Raw genomic sequence first — 19,259 nt, forward strand, 5'->3', positions numbered from 1 at the left:
TTGACTCCATGATAAGGTGTGGGGGGGGGGGGGAGGACTTCCCAGGCTACAAAAAAGGAAGCCAGTTACAGATCAACTCAGAGCAGGTATGCACTTACTACCAGGCTCTGCTGAATTCCACACAGTCCACTGAGATGTGCTCCTGCCTTAATCCCACAACTACCTGCTAGATTCCAAAAGACCATAAATAACCTCTAAATAACTCACTCTACCTTCTAGAACCAAAGTGAGTCTTGGAGTTACACCACCCCTGGAAGAAACCAAGAAAGGAAAAAATATGCGCGTTCCCCTTGGGACCTTGACCCCAGGCACCCTGTGGCCGACACCGCCCCTAGCCGCCCCTCTATCTTCTTTCTATTCCTGCAGTGAGTGACCTTCGGTTCCTTACGGGTTCGGGGAAAGCAAGAAACAAGCTACTGCTACCCCAACCCCAAGGTGCCTTTCTCAGTGGTGAGCTGCAGAGGGAGGATGAAAAAGGTTGCTCCTCCCCAACCCACCCGCCACACAATTCCTGGGTGCAGACTCGATGTGGAAATAGGAATAGACCGAGGGAAGGTGACAGCCTTGCTTCGGCCGGCGTTAACGAGAATTCTCGCCCCGGGAGAGACGCGCGAGAATCTCCCCCACCTACCCAAATGAATGGACTGAGTGAAATGGGGAAGGGGGGGGTCTAGTACGCGCAGTTCTTGCAATCCAGGAAACAGAATTAAGAGGCCGTCAGACATAAGGCCTGTCCCCGCCGCCCTTTGCACTCCGATTCGTCATTTCCATCCTAGTCTCACTTCGCTTAACCCTTTAAGCTTGTAAGACAGTGTCCCTTCCTCCATCAATGCCAAATACCGACACCCCCACTCCCCTCCCCTCGAACCCTTTTCGGGCCCGGCCGCTAGGTTCCTCCTTCCCACCTACTCTCGAAAGGGCCCTCAGCAACCCTGACCACACGCACCTGGAGATGCTCCTGAAAACGAATTGGCAGAATCTGGGCCATGGCGCTGTCGGGGGCTATGGTCTCCTCCTGTCACTGGGGCTGCGGGGCAGTGCCTGCCCGGGCTCTCCGAGGGAGAAGAGGAGAAGGGGAAGGGGGGGGGGGGGATAGCTGGGCTCAGCAGGATACTCTCCGGGGACGCAGAAACCTGGCAGGCAGACGAAAAGAGCTTGGGTCGGGGGCGGAGGCTCCAGGGGCCGGGAGAGCCGCAATGGCGGAACCGGGAGCAGCGCAGACTCCGGAAACGGCTGAGCCCTGCGGAAGGATCCCGGGGCAGAACTCCGCCCAGCCACCTCACGCCCTCCGCCTTATGTAGCCTTCCACGAGCGCCGCGCTGCGGCCGGGCGTAGGAATCCCGGGACGCAGTGCGCGGAGCGCTCTTCGCCGACGCGACTGCGGGAAAGCAGAGCAACCGAGGGACTACTTTTTTTTAGACTCATCACTTTCCCCAGGCTCCGGTTTCTCCCTCATCCCCCCCCCTCCCCCCCAAATGCTTTTTTTTTTTTAAACATTTTGCCACATCATGCGACTGGGGCGACGACGTCATTTCCGTAGGCGCTTGTAGGGCCCACCCACGCACTTCCAGGTGCACGTGATGCGGGTAGGGAAGGGTCGGTTGACGGCTGCCAGAGTGGAGGGCGAGGGCTAGGGAATGGCCGCGGCTTCTAGGGGTGGGTGAGGGGGATGCAGTGGTGGTTGGGGCCCCCCTGCCGGCGTAGCGGCCGGGGCGTGAGGACAGCGAGTGCCTGAGGAGGAGGAGGCCGCAGTGTAGGCGCCCGGATGACTCAGGGAAACGGCCGCGCCGCAGCGCTCGTCGGGCGGCTGGCTGCGGCGCGCCTCCCCCGCCCGGCTTCACGCAGTGGGTGGTTGCTGACAGCCTCTGGGAGGGGAGTCGTGCGGAGCTGCGAGCCTCCCTGCCCCGCTGCACGCCCTTCTGACGCCGGGAGGACCAGCCGGCTCTCCGAGTTCCTCAGAGAAGCCACCTCAAAGGGCAGTGAAGGCCATGTGAGAGGTGTCTCCTGCTGGCCCTGGAGAGCGCTTCCGCGGACATCTTGGTGGACTTAGGTCCAGCCTAGTGTAGACATCAGCTTGGCCTTCGAGAATTGTAGTGTTCGGCAACACCACATTATGAATCTTCAAAGTTTTACATGAGAGGATGGCTGGTGAAGGAAACCTCAGGGGCTTCTCGGAGCGGAGGAGTTAGCTGTTAGTCACACACGTTAGTAGGACCATTGCCTGTAGTAATTGGTAGCAACGTGGGCAATGTAAGCACTTCAGAGCCGGAGCCCCGAGTCTTCCCACAGCAGTACGGTATCTGCAGCGTTCGTTAGCGATTAATTGCCGCCCCTGAGCTCCTGCTGAAGTGTAAGATCTAATGATTCACAACAGCACCAATATAAGGAAGCTTTAGAGAATTCAATTCCTAGTCTTCAGCCTTTTGTTTTAATTCCCCTAAAAGTTCTTGTGAAAAATTATCTTCAGTGTCCTTTTCACCTAAAGAACATAACACACCACTGGGTATACGATAATTTTGTGTAAGCAGTTTTGCCAAGAGAAATCTGCTTAGTCATTTTAGTTGCTTTCAGTGTTTCTCCCCAAATACTGCCTTTCATACCTAGGCCTTGAGAAGAATCTGGCAGATGGGAAGGCAGTAGGAGGCTGGTGAAGAAGAGCCTTGCCACCATATTATTGTAGGATGCTTTGTTTGCATAATTATAATTGCACTTTATTTTATTAAAACAAGCACTTGAATGTGCTCTGTCCTGCAACGTTTAGAATGATCGTTTTAATAGAGTCTAAAGGCTTTTAAGTCCTTTTTAGAAGAGGACAGATTCTAAATTAAAATTATAAAGGAGCTATTGCTTTACTATAGAAATGTCAGTGGCTTAAATCGAATTGCATTTTCAGTCTCAGAATTTGGGTGTAAGAGCCACATCATTGCCTTGCATTTTCATACAGACCCTGTAATTTTAAGTACATTTAAAATCCCGAAAGCAATTGGTTTTACTTACTTGGTGTGGAATAGCTAACCACAAGCTGATACTGATGTGTCATCACACATAGAAATTTCAAGAATGACTTTCAGACATCATTTAGAAAGAAGGTAGATTGTAATATCCCTAATCATTTTGCTTATTGATAGGACTGCCTTAACTGCCAGCGTCTTCTTTCCTCCTGAGTATGAGCCAGTATGGGGAAAACACTAAAAGCGACTAAAATGACTAAGCAGATTTCTCTTAGCAAAGGCACCTTAAACAGTTAATGCAAAAATTTTTTCCCAAGAGAAAAAAAGGTCTAATTGATAATACTACCTGGTGCTGGGGACATTGTGGTGCTCACCTCTAATCCCCACTCTGGGGAATTCTCAGGCGGGAGGATCTAGAGTTCAAGACAGCCCCACTATATAGCAAGACCCTGTTCCCCAAAACTGAAACATCCCCCAAACTAGCATGCCTTTTAAAGATCAGTAACTTGTGGTAATAAAAGATGTTTATTATGAGATCATGCTATCCAAATCTCCAGCAGCACAGAGGTACGGAAAGGTCAGTTCCCTGGCTTAGAGACCCCCCAACCCCCACATAGTCTGAGGCACTAAGTTTCCAATGCTGTACCTGAAAGCCTTGGGTACTACCTTAAAATAGCCTAAAAGCCCTAAACCAAATCCTGCTATTGGGAGTAATTCTTTTACCAGTAACAGACAACTGCAATGGATGACTCATCACCCTGGCTTTTGGGTTGGGTGTTTGAGTCAAGAAGCCATGCTACTAAATGGTCAAGGTTTGAATTTGAAGCTATTTTTACAGAATTATCAACAATAGGCCCTTGCATATAAGTGCCTTAACAAAAACCCTGCTTGGTGTTACTTTGAGAAATTGTAATTACTGAAAACCTATACAAGAAAACTGTACTATTCATCATTTCTTTATCTTACCAGCAACTCTGAAGTCTAAATGTGTATTACTATCCTGGAAAACAAAACAGAAACCACCACTTTCAGGTTGGGTGTGGTGGTACATGCCAGTAATCCTAGCACTTGGCACTTGGGAGGTATAGAGGGAGGGAATCAGAAATTCAAGGCTAAGCTAAGACGATGCTCAAAACAAAGGCTACAGCCAGGCATCATAGCTCACACCTGTATTCTCTGCACCTCAGTGGGTGAGGCAGGAGGGCTGATGGGAGTGCAAGGTGAGCCAATCCTTTTGTTGTAGGATTCCCCCATAGATGCTCATCCCAAAACTAAAAACTTTAAAAAAAAACCTGCCCTTTCAAAAACAGCTTGTGCTAACTGCAACGTAAAAGTTACAGAATAAAGACACTCCCGCAGACAAAGATTAATTTGAAGGCAGAATTCTAAAATGAATGCTTTGTCCCAGATATAATTCAGATTCTAATGAAACCACAACAGACACACTTTGGAATTGCATAGGTTAAGATAACTGGTTTTGCCATTTAGACAGCACCTTTGAAATATCTCTGCCCCTTAGAGCTCCTGACATGAACCCACGCAGGATTTGGCTGGATGTTTATCTTTTCATGCAAGATAAAAGAGCACTGGGCACCAAGAAAATGAGTGTGCGTGGGTCTCAGGAATTGGTCAGCACAGAACCCACTGTTTCTTCTGTGTGAGCAGACTGTAGGCAGCTCCTCAGCGGGGGTGAGGGCTGGACAGAGACATTTGCAAAGCAAGATGGCCTTTGTATTTTAGTATGAAATGGACCTGAGTTTCTAACATACACATCCTTCACTGTTAAAGCTTTCCTTGAACACTGTATAGACAAGTTTTATAATGTATCAGGGATGGCAGTAAGATTTCTATGGTGAATGTATTTCCAAGTGAAAAACCTAAGACTAACCTTGTGGGAACCAACCTTGAATCTGCTCACATTAAACAGGTCCTTCCCAGCTGGTGTGGTGGCTGGTGGCACACACCTTTAATCCCTGGCACTCAGGGAAGCAGAGGCAAGTGGATCACTGTTGAGTTCAAAGCCAGCCTTGTCTACAAAGTGAGTCCAGGACAGCCAACACTGTTTTTAAATAAATAAATAAATAAATAAAACAGGTCCCATATTAAACAGGTCCTAGCAGAGGAAGTAAGTTGCTAGGAACATTCCCTTAGGAAGTCATTTCTGGCAGTGTCATGCCTTTAATCCCAGCATTTGGGAGGCTAAATCAAGAGGAAGATCAGCTTTGACTACATAGTAGATGCCAGATCAGCTTGGATTACAGACTAAGACCCTATTCTCAAAACAGCTCTCCCAGCCTGGCAGTGGTGGTGCACACCTTTAATTCCAGCCCTCGGGCAGAGACAGGCAAATCTCTATTAGTTCCAGGCCATAGTCTACAAAGTGAGTTGAGGACCCTGTTACACAGAGAAATCCAGTTTTGAAAAACAAAACAAAAAAGTTACATACCTGTTGGCCTTTCCTGGTTCCTCATATTCTAAGTATTCAAATGAGTTTAACATTGTTCAATAATACAGCTGTAACTGTTCTATTTGTTCTGTGATACTGCAATGATTTAAAAAGTCATAGCATTCATCCTATAAGCTGCAGTACTTTGAATGAGAAACACATAACTCATAGGCTTGTGCATCTGATTGTGTGGTCCCTAGTAGGTGGTGAGGTTGGGGAGGCTTAGAAGGCACATTCTTTCTGGAAGGAGTATGTCACTTGGGGTGGGCATTGAGAGTATGTAGCTTTCCTAATTCTAGTTCATTCTGCTTCAGGCTTGGTATTAAAGGTTTGATCTCATGGCTTCCTGCTGCTGTCGTGCCTGTCACTTTGTCATGCTTCCAGAACCATCAGTGAAAATAAACTGTCTTGCTTACACTGCCTTTGGCATGGTGTTTATCACAGTAACAGCAAAGTAACTAATGCAGAGATTTGCTTCATTCTCACTGGCTGCAGATTTTTCCAGCCCCTTTAACACCAAGAGCCAAGTTCTCTTTTAGGTTCACTCTCCACACAAATATAAAGAGGCTTTTAAATAAAAACTAATATGACAAAACCAGCTCTTACATAGTCTTTGTAATCTTAATTACTATCTAGCTCAGCCTCCAGATGTGTTAAGATGAGACTCATTTCTAAAGGTGGCTTTAAAATTCTATTTCTTTAAAGGAAATTAAATAGAGGAGCATGCTAGCACACAATGACAGACTGTAAGTACTACATACTATAAAAGGAGAAGCTCAGCAGACTTAAATTTTTTCTCCCTGTAAGAAGGGCATTCAGGCTGAGGATAAGTAGCTCAGTTGGTAGAGTACTTACCTAGCAAACACGAAACCGTGGCTTCGATAGCCAGCCTCACATAAAACCAGTATAGCAGTACATGCCTGTAACTCTAGGATTGGGAAACGGAGGCAAGGTCACGAGTTCTAGGTCACTGGCTACGTAATGAACTTGAATCTTGTAAGACTCCAAAGAAAATGAGTGGCACTCAAACTATTACTTGACCTACTGAGTGTTTACCCAAGAAACAGGCTGAAAACTGTAAAACCCCCTTTAAGCCCCTCTCAGTACACTAAAAATCTTTCCCATTGTTTAACTCTGGGTTCCTCCAATCATTTGTTTCAGTTAAATCCCATTTCTTGGTAGCCCAGCTTAAAACTTATTTACCTTCTCCAGCCATTATCATATTATTTTACCCTTAACTTTAAGACTATGCCAGCATGCCAATAACCATACCTGGATTTAACCGAACAATCATTACCTTTCCAGGGGCTGAGGATGTCTGTTGCTTTGTAGAGTGTTTACCTAGTATTCTCAAGGTTCAAAGTTCAGTCCTCAGCACCACAAAAAACAAGTAAATATGTATTTCCCATAAACAAACACCAATCTGATGCTAGGGTATAGTTTGGATTAACCAATCCGATTTCATATATGTTAAGTAAAAATCAAGTAATTTACACTAGAGAACACAGGTGGATTTTCTCTGGACACATTATTTTGAGCAATTTTTTAGTAACATTTGGGGGTGTTGAGACAGGGTCTCTCTGTATAGCCTTGGCTGTCCTGGACTCACTTCATAGACCAGGCTGGCCTCAAACTCAAGAGATCGGCCTGCCTCTGCCTCCTGAGTGCTGGGATGATGTCTGTGCCACCACGCCCAGCTGATTTATTAAGTATACAGTGTTTTGCCTGCATGCCAGAAGAGGGCACCAGATCTTATTATAGATGGTTGTGAGCCACCATGTGGTTGCTGGGAATTGAACTCAGGACCTCTGGAAGAGCACACAAGTGCCCTTAGCCTCAGCCATCTCTCCAGCCCATTTTGAGCAATCTTTAACACATTTTCCATTTGTATTTTAAATTTAAAAGATCAGTGAACAAGTAAGGACTATATTGAAAATCTTTGAAAGACTGAAGGCTGCAATTTAAATTTGCTAGGACTAGTAAGCTCGCTTAGTGGATACTGGCACCTACTCCCAAGGCTTGATGGCCTGAGTCCTATTTCTGGGAGAGAAGCACAGCCCACTTGTAGTCCTTCTGATCTCTATATGCACTTCATAGCATAAACATGTCACACAAAACACAAGTCACAAAATTAAATGAAAAAAAGACATTTTGTTTATTCTTTGTATCTCACTGGTTCTGCTAAGAAAACAAGAAAAACTGGTAATCTCAAGATCTTTTCTTGCAAAAGAAATAGTATTTAATTATTAATAAATCTTTTTTTTTTCTTTTGGTTTTTCCGAGACAGGGTTTCTCTCTATGTAGCCCCGGCTGTCCTGGACTCCCTTTGTAGACCAGTCTGGCCCCGATCTCAGAGACCCGCCTGCCTGTGTCCAAGTGCTGGGATTACAGGCATGCATCCTGGTCTCATTCTTAATTTTTAATGAAATGACCGATCATATACTTTTTCTACCATAACTTTTTGTTTGTTTGTTTTCTTTCTATAGTAATTTGAAAGCAAATTCCTAATCCTAGCACTCAGGAGGCAGAGGCAGGTGGATTGCTGTGAGTTCAAGGCCAGCCAGGGCTACACTGTGTGCATGTGCATACAGTCTGAGGAAAGAGGAGAGAAAGCCAAACCAATTCCATATAAAATTATTTAGCTTCGTTTTTTGCTTTTTTGTTTCGAGGCAGGGTTTCTCTTCGTGGCCTTGGCTCTCCTAGACTGGCTTTGTAAACCAGGGTAGCCTCTAACTCAGCAATCCACCTGCCTCTGCCCCCCAAGTGCTGGTATTTAAAGGTAGGCACCAGCACACCTGGCTTTTTTTTTTTTTTTAATTAAATAGTGCTGTGAAGTGGAAGACTACAGATATTTATTTATTGCAAGACTGAAATCTGAGGGGAGAAAGAGGAGGAACAGACTAAATATAACACCATTCTTGGCTGAATCTCAATAAAATAATAATAATAAAACTAAAAGGTTTTTTTTTTTTGTTTTGGTTTTTTGAGATAGGGTTTCTCTTGTAGTCCTGGCTGTCCTGGGCTTGCTTTGTAGACTAGGCTGTCCTGGAACTCACAAAGATCCACCTGCCTCTACCTCTTGAGTATTGGGATTAAAGGCATACGCCATCACACCTGGCGTATTATCAGGAGATGGCACTGGAGGCATATACCTTTAATCTCCATTTGTGCAGATGCACGTAGAAGCCAGAGGTGGATCTCTGAGTTCAAGTCCAGTCTGGTTTACAGAAAGAGTCCCAGGATAATGAAGGCTACACAGAAAAACCCTGTCCCTTTCTTGAAACAAAAAGATTATTAGGCATATTCCACCCTTAGAAACCCTCCTTTTCTCCTGGGAGTTCCTCCATAATCTACTTTCAATCTGCTTTTTTAAAAAAGGTCATCAGGGCAGCTGATGAGATATGAATATGGGCTATGATATAGAACGTGGTGGCTACTATTTTGTGATTTCAAGAAGCTTTTAAGAACTGGAGAGATAGCCGGGGGGTGGTGGCGCACGCCTTTAATCCCAGCACGCAGGAGGCAGAGGCAGGCGGATCGCTGTGAGTTCTAGGCCAGCCTGGTCTACAAAGTGAGTCCAGGACAGCCAAGGCTACACAGAGAAACCCTGTCTTGAGAAAACAAAACTAAACAAAAACTAAAACAAACAAATAAAAAACCCACTGGAGAGATGAGTCCACAGGTAAAAGCACAGGCTGCTCTTCCACAGCACCTACATAGCTAGAACTGTAACTCCAGTTCCAGGAGATCCAATGCTCTTCTGGCCTCCAGGGGAACCAGGCACACATGTGGTACATAGACAGACATGCTGACAAGTTGACACCCATACATGTAAGGTAAAAATCTAAAAAAAATTAGAGCTTTCATTCCAAGAATCCACCCACATCCCTCTTTCTAAAGAAATGTACTGATAAAATACACCTGAAAAGAAAAACTGGAAAGACTACATGATTTTTAAAAACAGATTCACGCTGGGCAGTGGTGGCACACACCTTTAATCCCAGCACTTGGGAGGCAGACAGGCGGATTTTTGTGAGTTCCAGGCCAGCCTGGTCTACAAATCAAGGCCCAGGACAGGCAACGCTACACAGAGAATCCCTGTCTCAAAAAACCAAAAACAGATTCACAATGCTGGAAACATTCAAAGAAAGTATTATTACTTACCTTCAAGGAAAAGCAAGAAGATTAGGCTATCACCAATTTTCCAGAAAGGCTTCAAGTGTCTTAACTACTGAACTTAAAACTTTGATACCAAAGGATAGAATTAACCTAATAAAATAAAGTAGACTTAATTTTTACACTAAAGATAAAACCCTGCCAAGTATAGTGGCACAAGTATATGTAAATCACTTGAGAGGCAGGGAAAAACAGGAGAATAACAAGTTTGAGGCCAGCCTAGTCTATATAATAGTGCCAGGCCAACTAGGCTACATAGAAAGGAATAGAAAACAAAAACAAAAATCCACATACTGTCTATTGAGTTTTAATGACACTAATAACTTTATTTAACAAACACTGAGTGACTACTATGTCCAAATCACTATGCTAGGTGCCATGTAAGATACAAAGGTGAAAACAAATAGACCCTGCCCACAAGGAGCGTATAATCTAATGAGGAAGACAGACACATACACATGTAACTACAATACAAGGCAGTAAACAAGAGTAGGCAAGTACTGAATGTGGCCTGAGTATAATATTAGCCTCAAGGTTCCGATGTGAAACACGAGTGAAGTGTTGGCTGCTTTGAAAATCCCATCTCAGGATTAACATGATAGCTGTTTAAATGGTCCTACCCAGGAGAGCAGGCCAGGGGGAGGGGCTGCTTGAAAGCACTGTCACACCTACATACATGAGCTGACAAAAGTATGTAGAAACAGTTACAAAGAACTGTATGTGTACACACACACACACACACACACACACACACACACACACACACACACCTGTCCTTTGGTTAATGGCTATAGCTACTGTTTTAAACAATATACTTTCATATAAAAAGGAATTTTATAATAAAAAAAATCAATTTAAAGATTATGATTAATTTAAGAAAGAGTCCTGCCATAGGCAATTTATTTACTAATTGAGTCTTTAAGTATCTATAAAGCTCTGGAGCAATTAAACAGTTAGACATCTAAGTATTGCTGAGTAAAATCCTCTTAAGTAAGTTCAGCCTTCTGAAGGAAATGGTCACATACCTGATACAACACTATTCTAATATCAATAAGAAGGCCTTGAAGAGATTTAAGGAAAATAATCTTTAATGCTTCAATGCAAATGGAATACACGCTGATTAAATACAATTCAGTGTTCTTTGAAAATATCTCAGTGACAGCGTTTGATACCAGTTAAGGCCAGCAAGACGGAAGTGAGGAAAATATTGTATCATCTTTCATTGGTTTCATGTACCATTGCCTATGACTATGCAATCCAATCTTTTCTTTCAAACCATCATTTGTTAGTATTGATAAGAGGTGATTTATAAATTCTGATTTGCTTTTAGCTCACAGACTAAGAACAGCTGCTGACTACTTCCTCTTGATAGTACTGTCTGAAATAACAGGCAAAACAGAAGTACATTTCCTGGCTGCTTTCCTACTTCCTGAATTGGACAGTCCATTGCTTAGCTTGTTTCTTTCAGTGTGTCACTGTGGTCCTGGATTCTTTGCTGCTTTCTCTCAAGGAAACGAGCCCGTGCATCTGATATGGATTTGTCATCATTTCTTCTTTGCATTTTCTTTAGCACTTCTTTTGATATTCCATCTGAAAAGAGTACAAAGATATACCTTATTTTCAACATTAAGAAAAAAAAATGCCTGGGCTGGGCATGGTGGCACACGCCTTTAATCCCAGCACTAGGGATGCAGAGGCGGGTGGATTGCTGTGAGTTTGAGGCCAGCCTGGTCTACAAAGAGAGTCCAGGACAGCCAGGGCTCTGTGTAACCTCGTCTTGAAGAAAAAAAAAAAAGGGCTGAGGAGTTGGGTCAGTAGCATGCACTTGTATAGCAAGGTGGACGAAAGAAAATACCTAGGAGCTCTAGATCGGGTGAGCCCTGAATAAACAACAGTAGACAGCCTGTCTCAAACACATGCACACACGTGAACACACACATCATATACATACAATTTTTTTTTAAAGAAAAATGATCAACAAGGAAATTAAGTGTTGTCTAATCAAAAGTCTAATTGAAAGAGCACACAGGTAGGGTGCTGAGCTCAGTGGTACAATGTATACGTCACACGAACAAGACCCTAGGATAACCACTACTATAACAATAACAACAACAAACAGAAAACCCAAAAAACATGAGACAGCAGGTAAAGGTGCTTGCTGACAACCTGTTTGATCACCAAGACCCACGTGATAGGAGAAAACTAACTCCCACAAGTTGTCCTCTGGCCAGACCTCATACACAGCACACACAAATAAAAAATGTAACTGAACAACAGAAACAAAAAGTTCATGAAGGCTAACAGTCAGAAATACTAGCCTTAATTCAAGCATATAGGACAGCGCTGTAATATTGCAGTCTAGTGGTTACTATATTTGAAAACCTTTTGATGTGCCAGGCATGGTGATGCATGCACTTAGCAGTGCCAGCACTTGGGAGTCGTAGTAGGTGGATCTCTGTGAGTTCAAGGCCAGCTGGATCTACATAGCAACTGTACAGCCAGCCAGAGTTATCTGATGAAACTCTGTCTCAACAACAAAAACCCTTCTGCGACTTGTTGGGCATTTTCCACCATTCATTTCCCTGGGATATGAATACATGTATGATTCATCATTCTGCCTCAAAAAGTTTTCTTGACAAGCTTTTTGTGTATGTAAGCTAATTAAGCTTTATGTTGCAGTTCATTATCACAACTGTTCATAGCTTCCATCTAGAGTCCTACTGTTCAGAAAACCTACTGGGAAAATGGAAGTTCTGAGGTAGTAACAAATTTGATATGACAAAAATAATAAGTAAAACTGGGAAAAAGAAAAATAAGCGTGAGCCAGGTAGTGGTCGCACACACCTTTAATCCTAGCACTTGGGAGATAGAGGTAGGTGGATTTCTTTTTTGTTTGTTTGTTTTTCAAGACAGGGCTTTTCTGTGTAGCCTTGACTGTCCTGGACTCACTTTGTAGACCAGGCTGGCCTCAAACTCACAGTGATCCTCTTGCCTCTGCCTCCAAAGTGTGCACCACCACGCCCAGCTGAGGTAGGTGGATTTCTAAGTTCAAGGCCAGCGTGATCTAGAGAGTGAGTTCCAGGACAGCCAGGGCTACACAGAGAAACCCTGTCCAAAAAAAAAAAATCTCACAGGGGAAAAAGACAGCTTCATAGTTAAAGGAACCACTATAATTACTATAATCCCAGTATTGAGAATGCTGAGGCAATAGGATTATTACAGCCGTTGAGGTCTCTCTGGTCTACACAGTAAAGCCCTTCTCAGGAAAACAGCACAACAATAATTTACTCACCCTTTAGCTGCTTCACATTTTCCTTATTTGTCCATTTTCTTCTTGCATCTTCTCTCATTTCACGTCTAGCCACACTGCTCAAATCATGTGCATTGAGTTCATGCAACTTGGGTAGTAAGTCTCTCACCCATTCATAACGGATTGGACATACAATTCTTGCATAGACTTTGGTGGTAACTAATACTTCATGAAAAATAATCCATTCCAGTTTCGTTTCCTGTTCATGAAGCTACATAAAAAAAATAATTTAAGGATGATAGATTTATTTATTTAGAGACGGGGTTTCTCTGTGTAGCCTTCGCTGTCCTGGACTCACTTTGTAGACCAGGCTGGCCTCGAATACAGTGCTCCTGTCTGCCTCTGCCTCCCTCAGTGCTTGGATTAAAGGTGTGCACCACCATGCCAGGCTTAAAAATGTTAACTATTAAATAATCAGTCCCATTCTACATTAGAGCAAGAAAATAAGGATAGTCAAAGGCTACATAGACAGACACCCTGTCCCTAAAATAACAAGAAAATAACCTGAAACCCTCTGAATTCCTATTTTCTTCCATAACACAGAAGTCATATGCCAACCAATATTCTTAAGCTCTACATATACAGATATATAGAAATTTCAAAGTGAAAACTAGAAGACACTGGCATGTTAGTATAAATGCCTACCTTTTATTAAAAATAAAATACATTAAGGCTGTCAAGATGGCTCAGTTGACCAGAGTTCAGTCTCCAGGACCCAGGTGTTGGGAGGAGAAAACTGACTCCTACAAGTTACTCCCTGGCCTCCACATTTGTATGCCTCTCTACACTTTCCCAAAATACAATTTTTTAAAGGTACTTTTAAGGGCTGAGGATGTAAAGTGCCTCCCTGCATATGCAAGGTCCCAGCACTGCAAGAGAAAACAAAACAAAACAACAACAAAAAACAAACGCAGAAAGGCATCTGTTACAAGGCAAGGTGGTGTTAAGTCTGTAGTCCCACCAGCTGGGAAGGAGAGGAAGAGGAGCTTGGTATAGCCTGAGAACACAGCGAGACCCTGTCTCAAAAAGCAAACAGACAAACAGAAATAAGTGCTTACTGCTGAGGAAGGATGAATATGAACTGGGCTTCCACGGCCATCCATTGTGCAAAACGTTCTGCCAACAGATCTATAAACAGAAAAAACAAGTGATAAATATCAAAATAGTAAAATGGATTCTGTTTTAATACTAAATAAGCAGAAGTTTACCTGGGGAAGAGGACTCTCTTTAAAGAAGCCATATAAACACTTGCCATCCTATGATTCTATTTCTCCTAATGAGTGTCTACACACTAAGAATATCTCTTTTCATTACAATTCTGAAGAAGGTAAGCTGTTAGTGCAGAAGGGATTTAACCAGTGGGCTTACACTTTATGCATTTAAATATTATATATTTAATTTATATCCTGAGGGGGTTGGATGCATGCATACCTTGCCATGTGTGGAGGTCAGAGGACAATTCTGGAGTCAATTCTCTATCTTTATTTCAGTTCCAGGGTTCAAACTGAGGTCATGAGGTTTGTAGCGCAAGCACCTTTACTTACTGAGCCATTTTACCAGCACCGTAATTATATTTTTATGCTAAAGTAACTTAAGCCCACCTCACATTTATTCAATTATTTCGGATGTGTGTGCATGTGCCTGTGCATGCAAATAGGGAGGCCAGGGGTTGATATAGGGTATCTTTCTCTATAGCTGTCCACTTGATTTTTTTAAGCCAAGGATCTCTCTCTGAACTTGAATCTCATTCTAAAATAAATTAAATTTATAGGAAATTACAAAGTAACAGACATAAACAAAACAACAACAAAAACAACTTTTACTGGAAGCATTGACAACTGGAAATAAGTTTCCAATCTGATACCTCACCCATTATGAAATTCTCCTTCCAAGCTTTGATACAACCACAAAACGAGAACATTAACATTGATGCATTCCTAACATCAAACCCTGAGGCCCCACTGAGGTATCAGCAACATCTTAATAACATCTTTTTTTTTTTAAAAAAGACTCAGTTTAGAATCAGAACCACCTTCACCTTCCATGGAACACTTGCTCAGCCTCTTTTGACTTTCATAGTGGTGTTACAGCTCCCAGTCTCTCTCAGATGAGAGTGCTAGGATACCAGGCATAAGCCACCATGCACACCTACCAACGTTAAGTATTTCCAACTCCCTCTACATTATCCTTACGGTACTTTCTTATGTGATCCATTCTTCAGTTATGTAATGAATTTCCTATTACCAATGTCACTACTTTCCTTTCAAAGATACCCTAACCTCTCCCCATCTTAACTGTCCATCTCCCTGGCACTCCATAGCCAAGCTAACTGTCCACAGAGATGCCACTCTGTCTTGTTTCGCTCTCACACTCTACCTGGAGCTACCAAACTACAAAAACCTCTTGTTATTTGCTAATTTGGGTGCTGATGCATCTGCTTGACATGTACTTTCCCCTACCCTGCCTAGTCTCCAGTAACCCAATTTGAACCACTAGTTCCCTGTGTACAGATGAGAATTATGAAAGATTTCTTGTACTTATCATCATCACCACAGACTCTGTACCTTCAGTCTTTAAACAGTGCAGCGCTGCGGTCAGACGCAGCAGAGTCCATGGGCTCTCAGGTGTGCAGTGCTTACCTTCGTGCGACATTTTTGAAGTAGCCTGCACAGAGACACCTTCGGAGCACTTCATGTTTAGGGCCTTCAAAAGTCTCTCTTGGGAAATCACTTTGCTGTACAAAGAATATGTATTCAGTGAAAAAGCTCACAGGACAATTTGATCTAATCTTTTTTCAAAGTTCATATTTCTAAAGACTTCTGGGGAGAGCTGGGCACAGTGGTGCACACCTATAATCCCAGCATTGGGGAGACAGAGGCAGGTGGATCTTTGTGAGTTCAAGGCTAGTCTGGTCTACAAATAGAGTCCAGGATAGCCAAGGCTACACAGAGAAACCCTGTCTCAAAACAAACAAACAAAAAACAAAACAAAAAATGACTTCTGGGTAATATGTTATAAGAAGGGTTAGATTTAGCATTGTACCCAAAATAGTCAAAAGAAAAACAGAATATAAAAAGTAATAATTTACAAAATACTTATGTATCAAGCCACAAAGGACAATGACTCCACTAGACAGGAAATTAATACAAATAAGAGCTCCACCCTACTATGAGAAAGAGTTATGACTATGGCATAAGAAAATAATCCAAATGGAACCAGAGAGGTCACTAAGGAAACACAGAAAAGCATCTGAAAAGACCAAGGTGGCTGGAATTTGCAGGAAAAAGTAAGTTTAGGAGAGATGTTCTAAAACAAAAACCATGAGAGAGCTGTAGAAAGTAAGTATCTGCCAAATAACCTCCCAGAAAGATAACCATGCTTGGTATCTCATAGGGCTAAAACCTTCTAAATACTGGTTTAGTATTTAGAGTACCTAGAAGGGATTACATTTAATCCCAGCACTTAGGAGACAGAGGCAGGAAGATCTTGGAGTTTAGGTTGGCCTGAGATATATAAGGAGTTCCAGGCCAGCCAGTGCTACATAGTCAGACCCTGACACCACCCCACTCAAAAAACAAAACAAAAACAAACACACACACAATAGCTTGATACTTTGGGACGTGTATATACTATCATTTTAAAATATTTATTTTAATGAACATAAGTGTGTGTGTGTGTGTGTGTGTGTGTGTGTGTGTGTGTGTGTGTTGAGTAGAGGGAGGCCAGAGGCATCCAATTCCTGGGAGCTGGAATTACGGGCAGTTATGAATCACCTGATATGGGTACTGGGAACTGAACTCTCATCCTCTGCTTGAGCAGTATGTGAGCTGATCCCTGTGCAGCCCTCAGCACTATTATCCTTTTTTTTTTTTTTCTTTGTACACAGGGTCTCCTTATTTAGCCCTGGCTAGCCTGGAAACTCGTTATACAGACTAGGCTCCACCTGCCTCTGCCTCAAAGGGTGCTAAGATTAAAGGCAAGCACCAGCCCAGCCCTAGTATCCTGATGGTAGTAATGATTAAACAGGTATATGAAGATATCAAAACTCAGTGAATTGATCGCTTTTTGTTAAGTGTTTTAAGATATTCTTTACATTTACTTGGTGAGTGGGCAGGTGGACATGCTCATGCCAAAGTCTATGTGTAGAGGTCAGAGGAAAACTTTGGGGAGGGGGTTCTTTCCTTCTAATATGTGAGTTGCCAAGATTGGACTTGGGTATTAGATTTGGTGACTTGCACCCTTACCTGCTGAAGCATCTTACCAGCCTAACATGTGAAGTTTAATGTGTGTTAATTATTCTTCATTTAAAGTACAACTATTTAAAATATTTTTATCTTTTCAGATATTTGTCTTTATCACTAGTGGATTCACTGGGTCAGAGAGATGGTTGTACAATCCAGCATGCAGAGGGAAAGTGGCAGACTAGAAATGTACTTCCCTGAAAATTCAGTATAGATTGGCCTAAAATGCTAGTCAAAAGAACCAACAAAGCCAGGCATGATAGCACACACCTTTAATCCCAGCACTCGGGAGGCAGAGGCAGGAAGATCACTCTGCGTTCGAGGTCAGCATGGTCTACAAATTAAGTCCAGGACAATCAAGGCTACACAGAGAAATCTTGTCTCAAAAAACAAAACAACAACAACAAAACAACAGAAACCTCAGCATCACCTGTTTAAGTTTTCTGATCAGTTCCCGAAGTTGAGCTTCCACACGAAATGCAGAAAATAAGCACCGCCAGTGAATCCAGTGCTTTTGGCACCACGAAGCAGGAGCGCCACTACAACACAAGAGCACTGGTGTCTTGAAAAGACCTTCTACAAATGAAAGACCCCCACCCCAAAAAAATCCTCATTTCCTCTACAAAAAATGGAAACCAGTCATGTGTGGTGACTCAGAGTTAGGGTGCTTTTTTTTGTTTTTGTTTTTTTTTTTGTTTTTTTTTGAGACAGAGTCTTTCTGTGTAGCTTTGGTTGTCCTGGACTCACTTTGTAGACCAGGCTGGCCTTGAACTCACAGCAATCCACCTGCCTCTGCCTGCCAAGTGCTGGGATTAAAGGCGTGCGCCATCACGCCCAGCAGAGTTAGGGTGCTTTTAACCTCAGCACTTGGAAGATAAAAGGCAAAAGAATCAGGAGTTCGTGGTTATCTTCTACTATACAGCAAGTCTGCTGCTAACCTTGGCTACAGGAGAGCATCTAAAAAAAAAACCCACCAATTAACCAATCAGCCAGCCAGCTAGCTGGCCAAGCAAACAACAAAAAAAGGGAAGCCTATAAGCAAAAGAAGAGATCTGGACAAGTAGTAAAAAAGCATTTTAGAAAACTTGACAAAAAAAAAAAAATGAGTATCAGGGGCTGGAGAGATAGCTCATCACTTAAGAATACTGGGTTCAATTCCCAGCATCCACATGGTGGGCTCACAGTCATCACTAACTCCAGTACTAGGGATCCAATGCCTTCTTTTGTTTCCATGAGTACCACGCATGGCAGTGGTACACATACATATAAGCAGGCAAAACCCTCACATGCCTAAAATAAATCTTTTTAAATATTGATTTTTAGGACAAACACTGAACCTTAATATCTAAGGTCAGACACTGTCAGTATGAAATGGAGCTGCAGACCAAAGCGACATTTTCCAGTACAAAGGACCAGCTTACATACCTTGATTTGCACTGTTCAAAAATGACGGCTAAAGTTGCAAAGTCATTAAATCCTCCAGCTTTTGCTGCCAATTCTCGATGTCTCTGTTCTGCTTCCTTCTGGTACTCTGGATCAACTAAAAGACAAATCATGAGACAGGTTATTTCCACGTTAAATCAAGTCCCTGTATCTACTTTACTTTCTCTTTCACCATGTTCAACAAAGTCTGCCTCATTCTTTAGGTTAGCATTAAAATAGTTTGGCTTTTTGTTGTTGTTGTTTTTTCGAGACAGGGTTTCTCTGTGTAGCCTTGGCTGTTCTAGACTTGCTTTGTAGACCAGGCTGGCCTGGAACTCGCAGTGGTCTGCCTGCCTCTGCCTCCCACATGCTGGGATTAAAGGCCCGGCTTGAATTAGCTCCTCTAAGGAGTTTAGTTTCTTCTCTCAGTTTCATCACTGGTGATTCCCCACCACTACCACCACCATGTTGTCTGCAAGACAGAATATCTCCCTACATAGCTCAGGCTGGCCCAACATGGCCTTAAAATTCTCTTGCCTTTGCCTTCCAGGTGCTGGGATTATAGAACTGTATCACCACACATAGTAATTTTTCTTCTTTTAGCAAATGCTAGAGATTTATGACAGTCAACCATAGTAGCTGGGCAGGGAGGGGCATGCCTGTTAATCCCAGCACTTGGGGAGGCAGAGGCAGGTGGATCTCTGTGAGTTCCA

The 19,259-nt window shown here is 43.0% G+C and overlaps 2 protein-coding genes across 4 annotated transcripts in view; both read right to left on the minus strand.

Annotated features, from left to right (window-relative positions):
- Nucleotides 1-1,269, minus strand: part of CLTC (clathrin heavy chain) — a 65,974-nt gene extending 64,705 nt beyond the window's left edge. For both annotated transcript variants that reach the window (XM_084803239.1, XM_084803238.1), the window contains exon 1: nucleotides 947-1,269. In XM_084803239.1, the coding sequence (XP_084659365.1) occupies nucleotides 947-988 (42 nt within the window). In that variant the 5' untranslated portion in view covers nucleotides 989-1,269. The remainder of the gene's footprint in view (nucleotides 1-946) is intronic.
- Nucleotides 1,270-9,873: 8,604 nt separating this feature from the next.
- Nucleotides 9,874-19,259, minus strand: part of DHX40 (DEAH-box helicase 40) — a 39,722-nt gene continuing 30,336 nt past the window's right edge. For both annotated transcript variants that reach the window (XM_084803275.1, XM_084803274.1), the window contains 6 exons: nucleotides 18,550-18,664; nucleotides 17,555-17,663; nucleotides 15,523-15,617; nucleotides 13,942-14,011; nucleotides 12,866-13,094; nucleotides 9,874-11,163 (listed from right to left, as the gene is read on the minus strand). In XM_084803275.1, coding sequence (XP_084659401.1) covers nucleotides 11,024-11,163; nucleotides 12,866-13,094; nucleotides 13,942-14,011; nucleotides 15,523-15,617; nucleotides 17,555-17,663; nucleotides 18,550-18,664 — 758 coding nt within the window. In that variant the 3' untranslated portion in view covers nucleotides 9,874-11,023. The remainder of the gene's footprint in view (nucleotides 11,164-12,865; nucleotides 13,095-13,941; nucleotides 14,012-15,522; nucleotides 15,618-17,554; nucleotides 17,664-18,549; nucleotides 18,665-19,259) is intronic.

This window comes from Acomys minous, assembly GCF_964271855.1.
Source record: "Acomys minous genome assembly, chromosome: 12".
Taxonomy (NCBI): Eukaryota; Metazoa; Chordata; class Mammalia; order Rodentia; family Muridae; genus Acomys; species Acomys minous.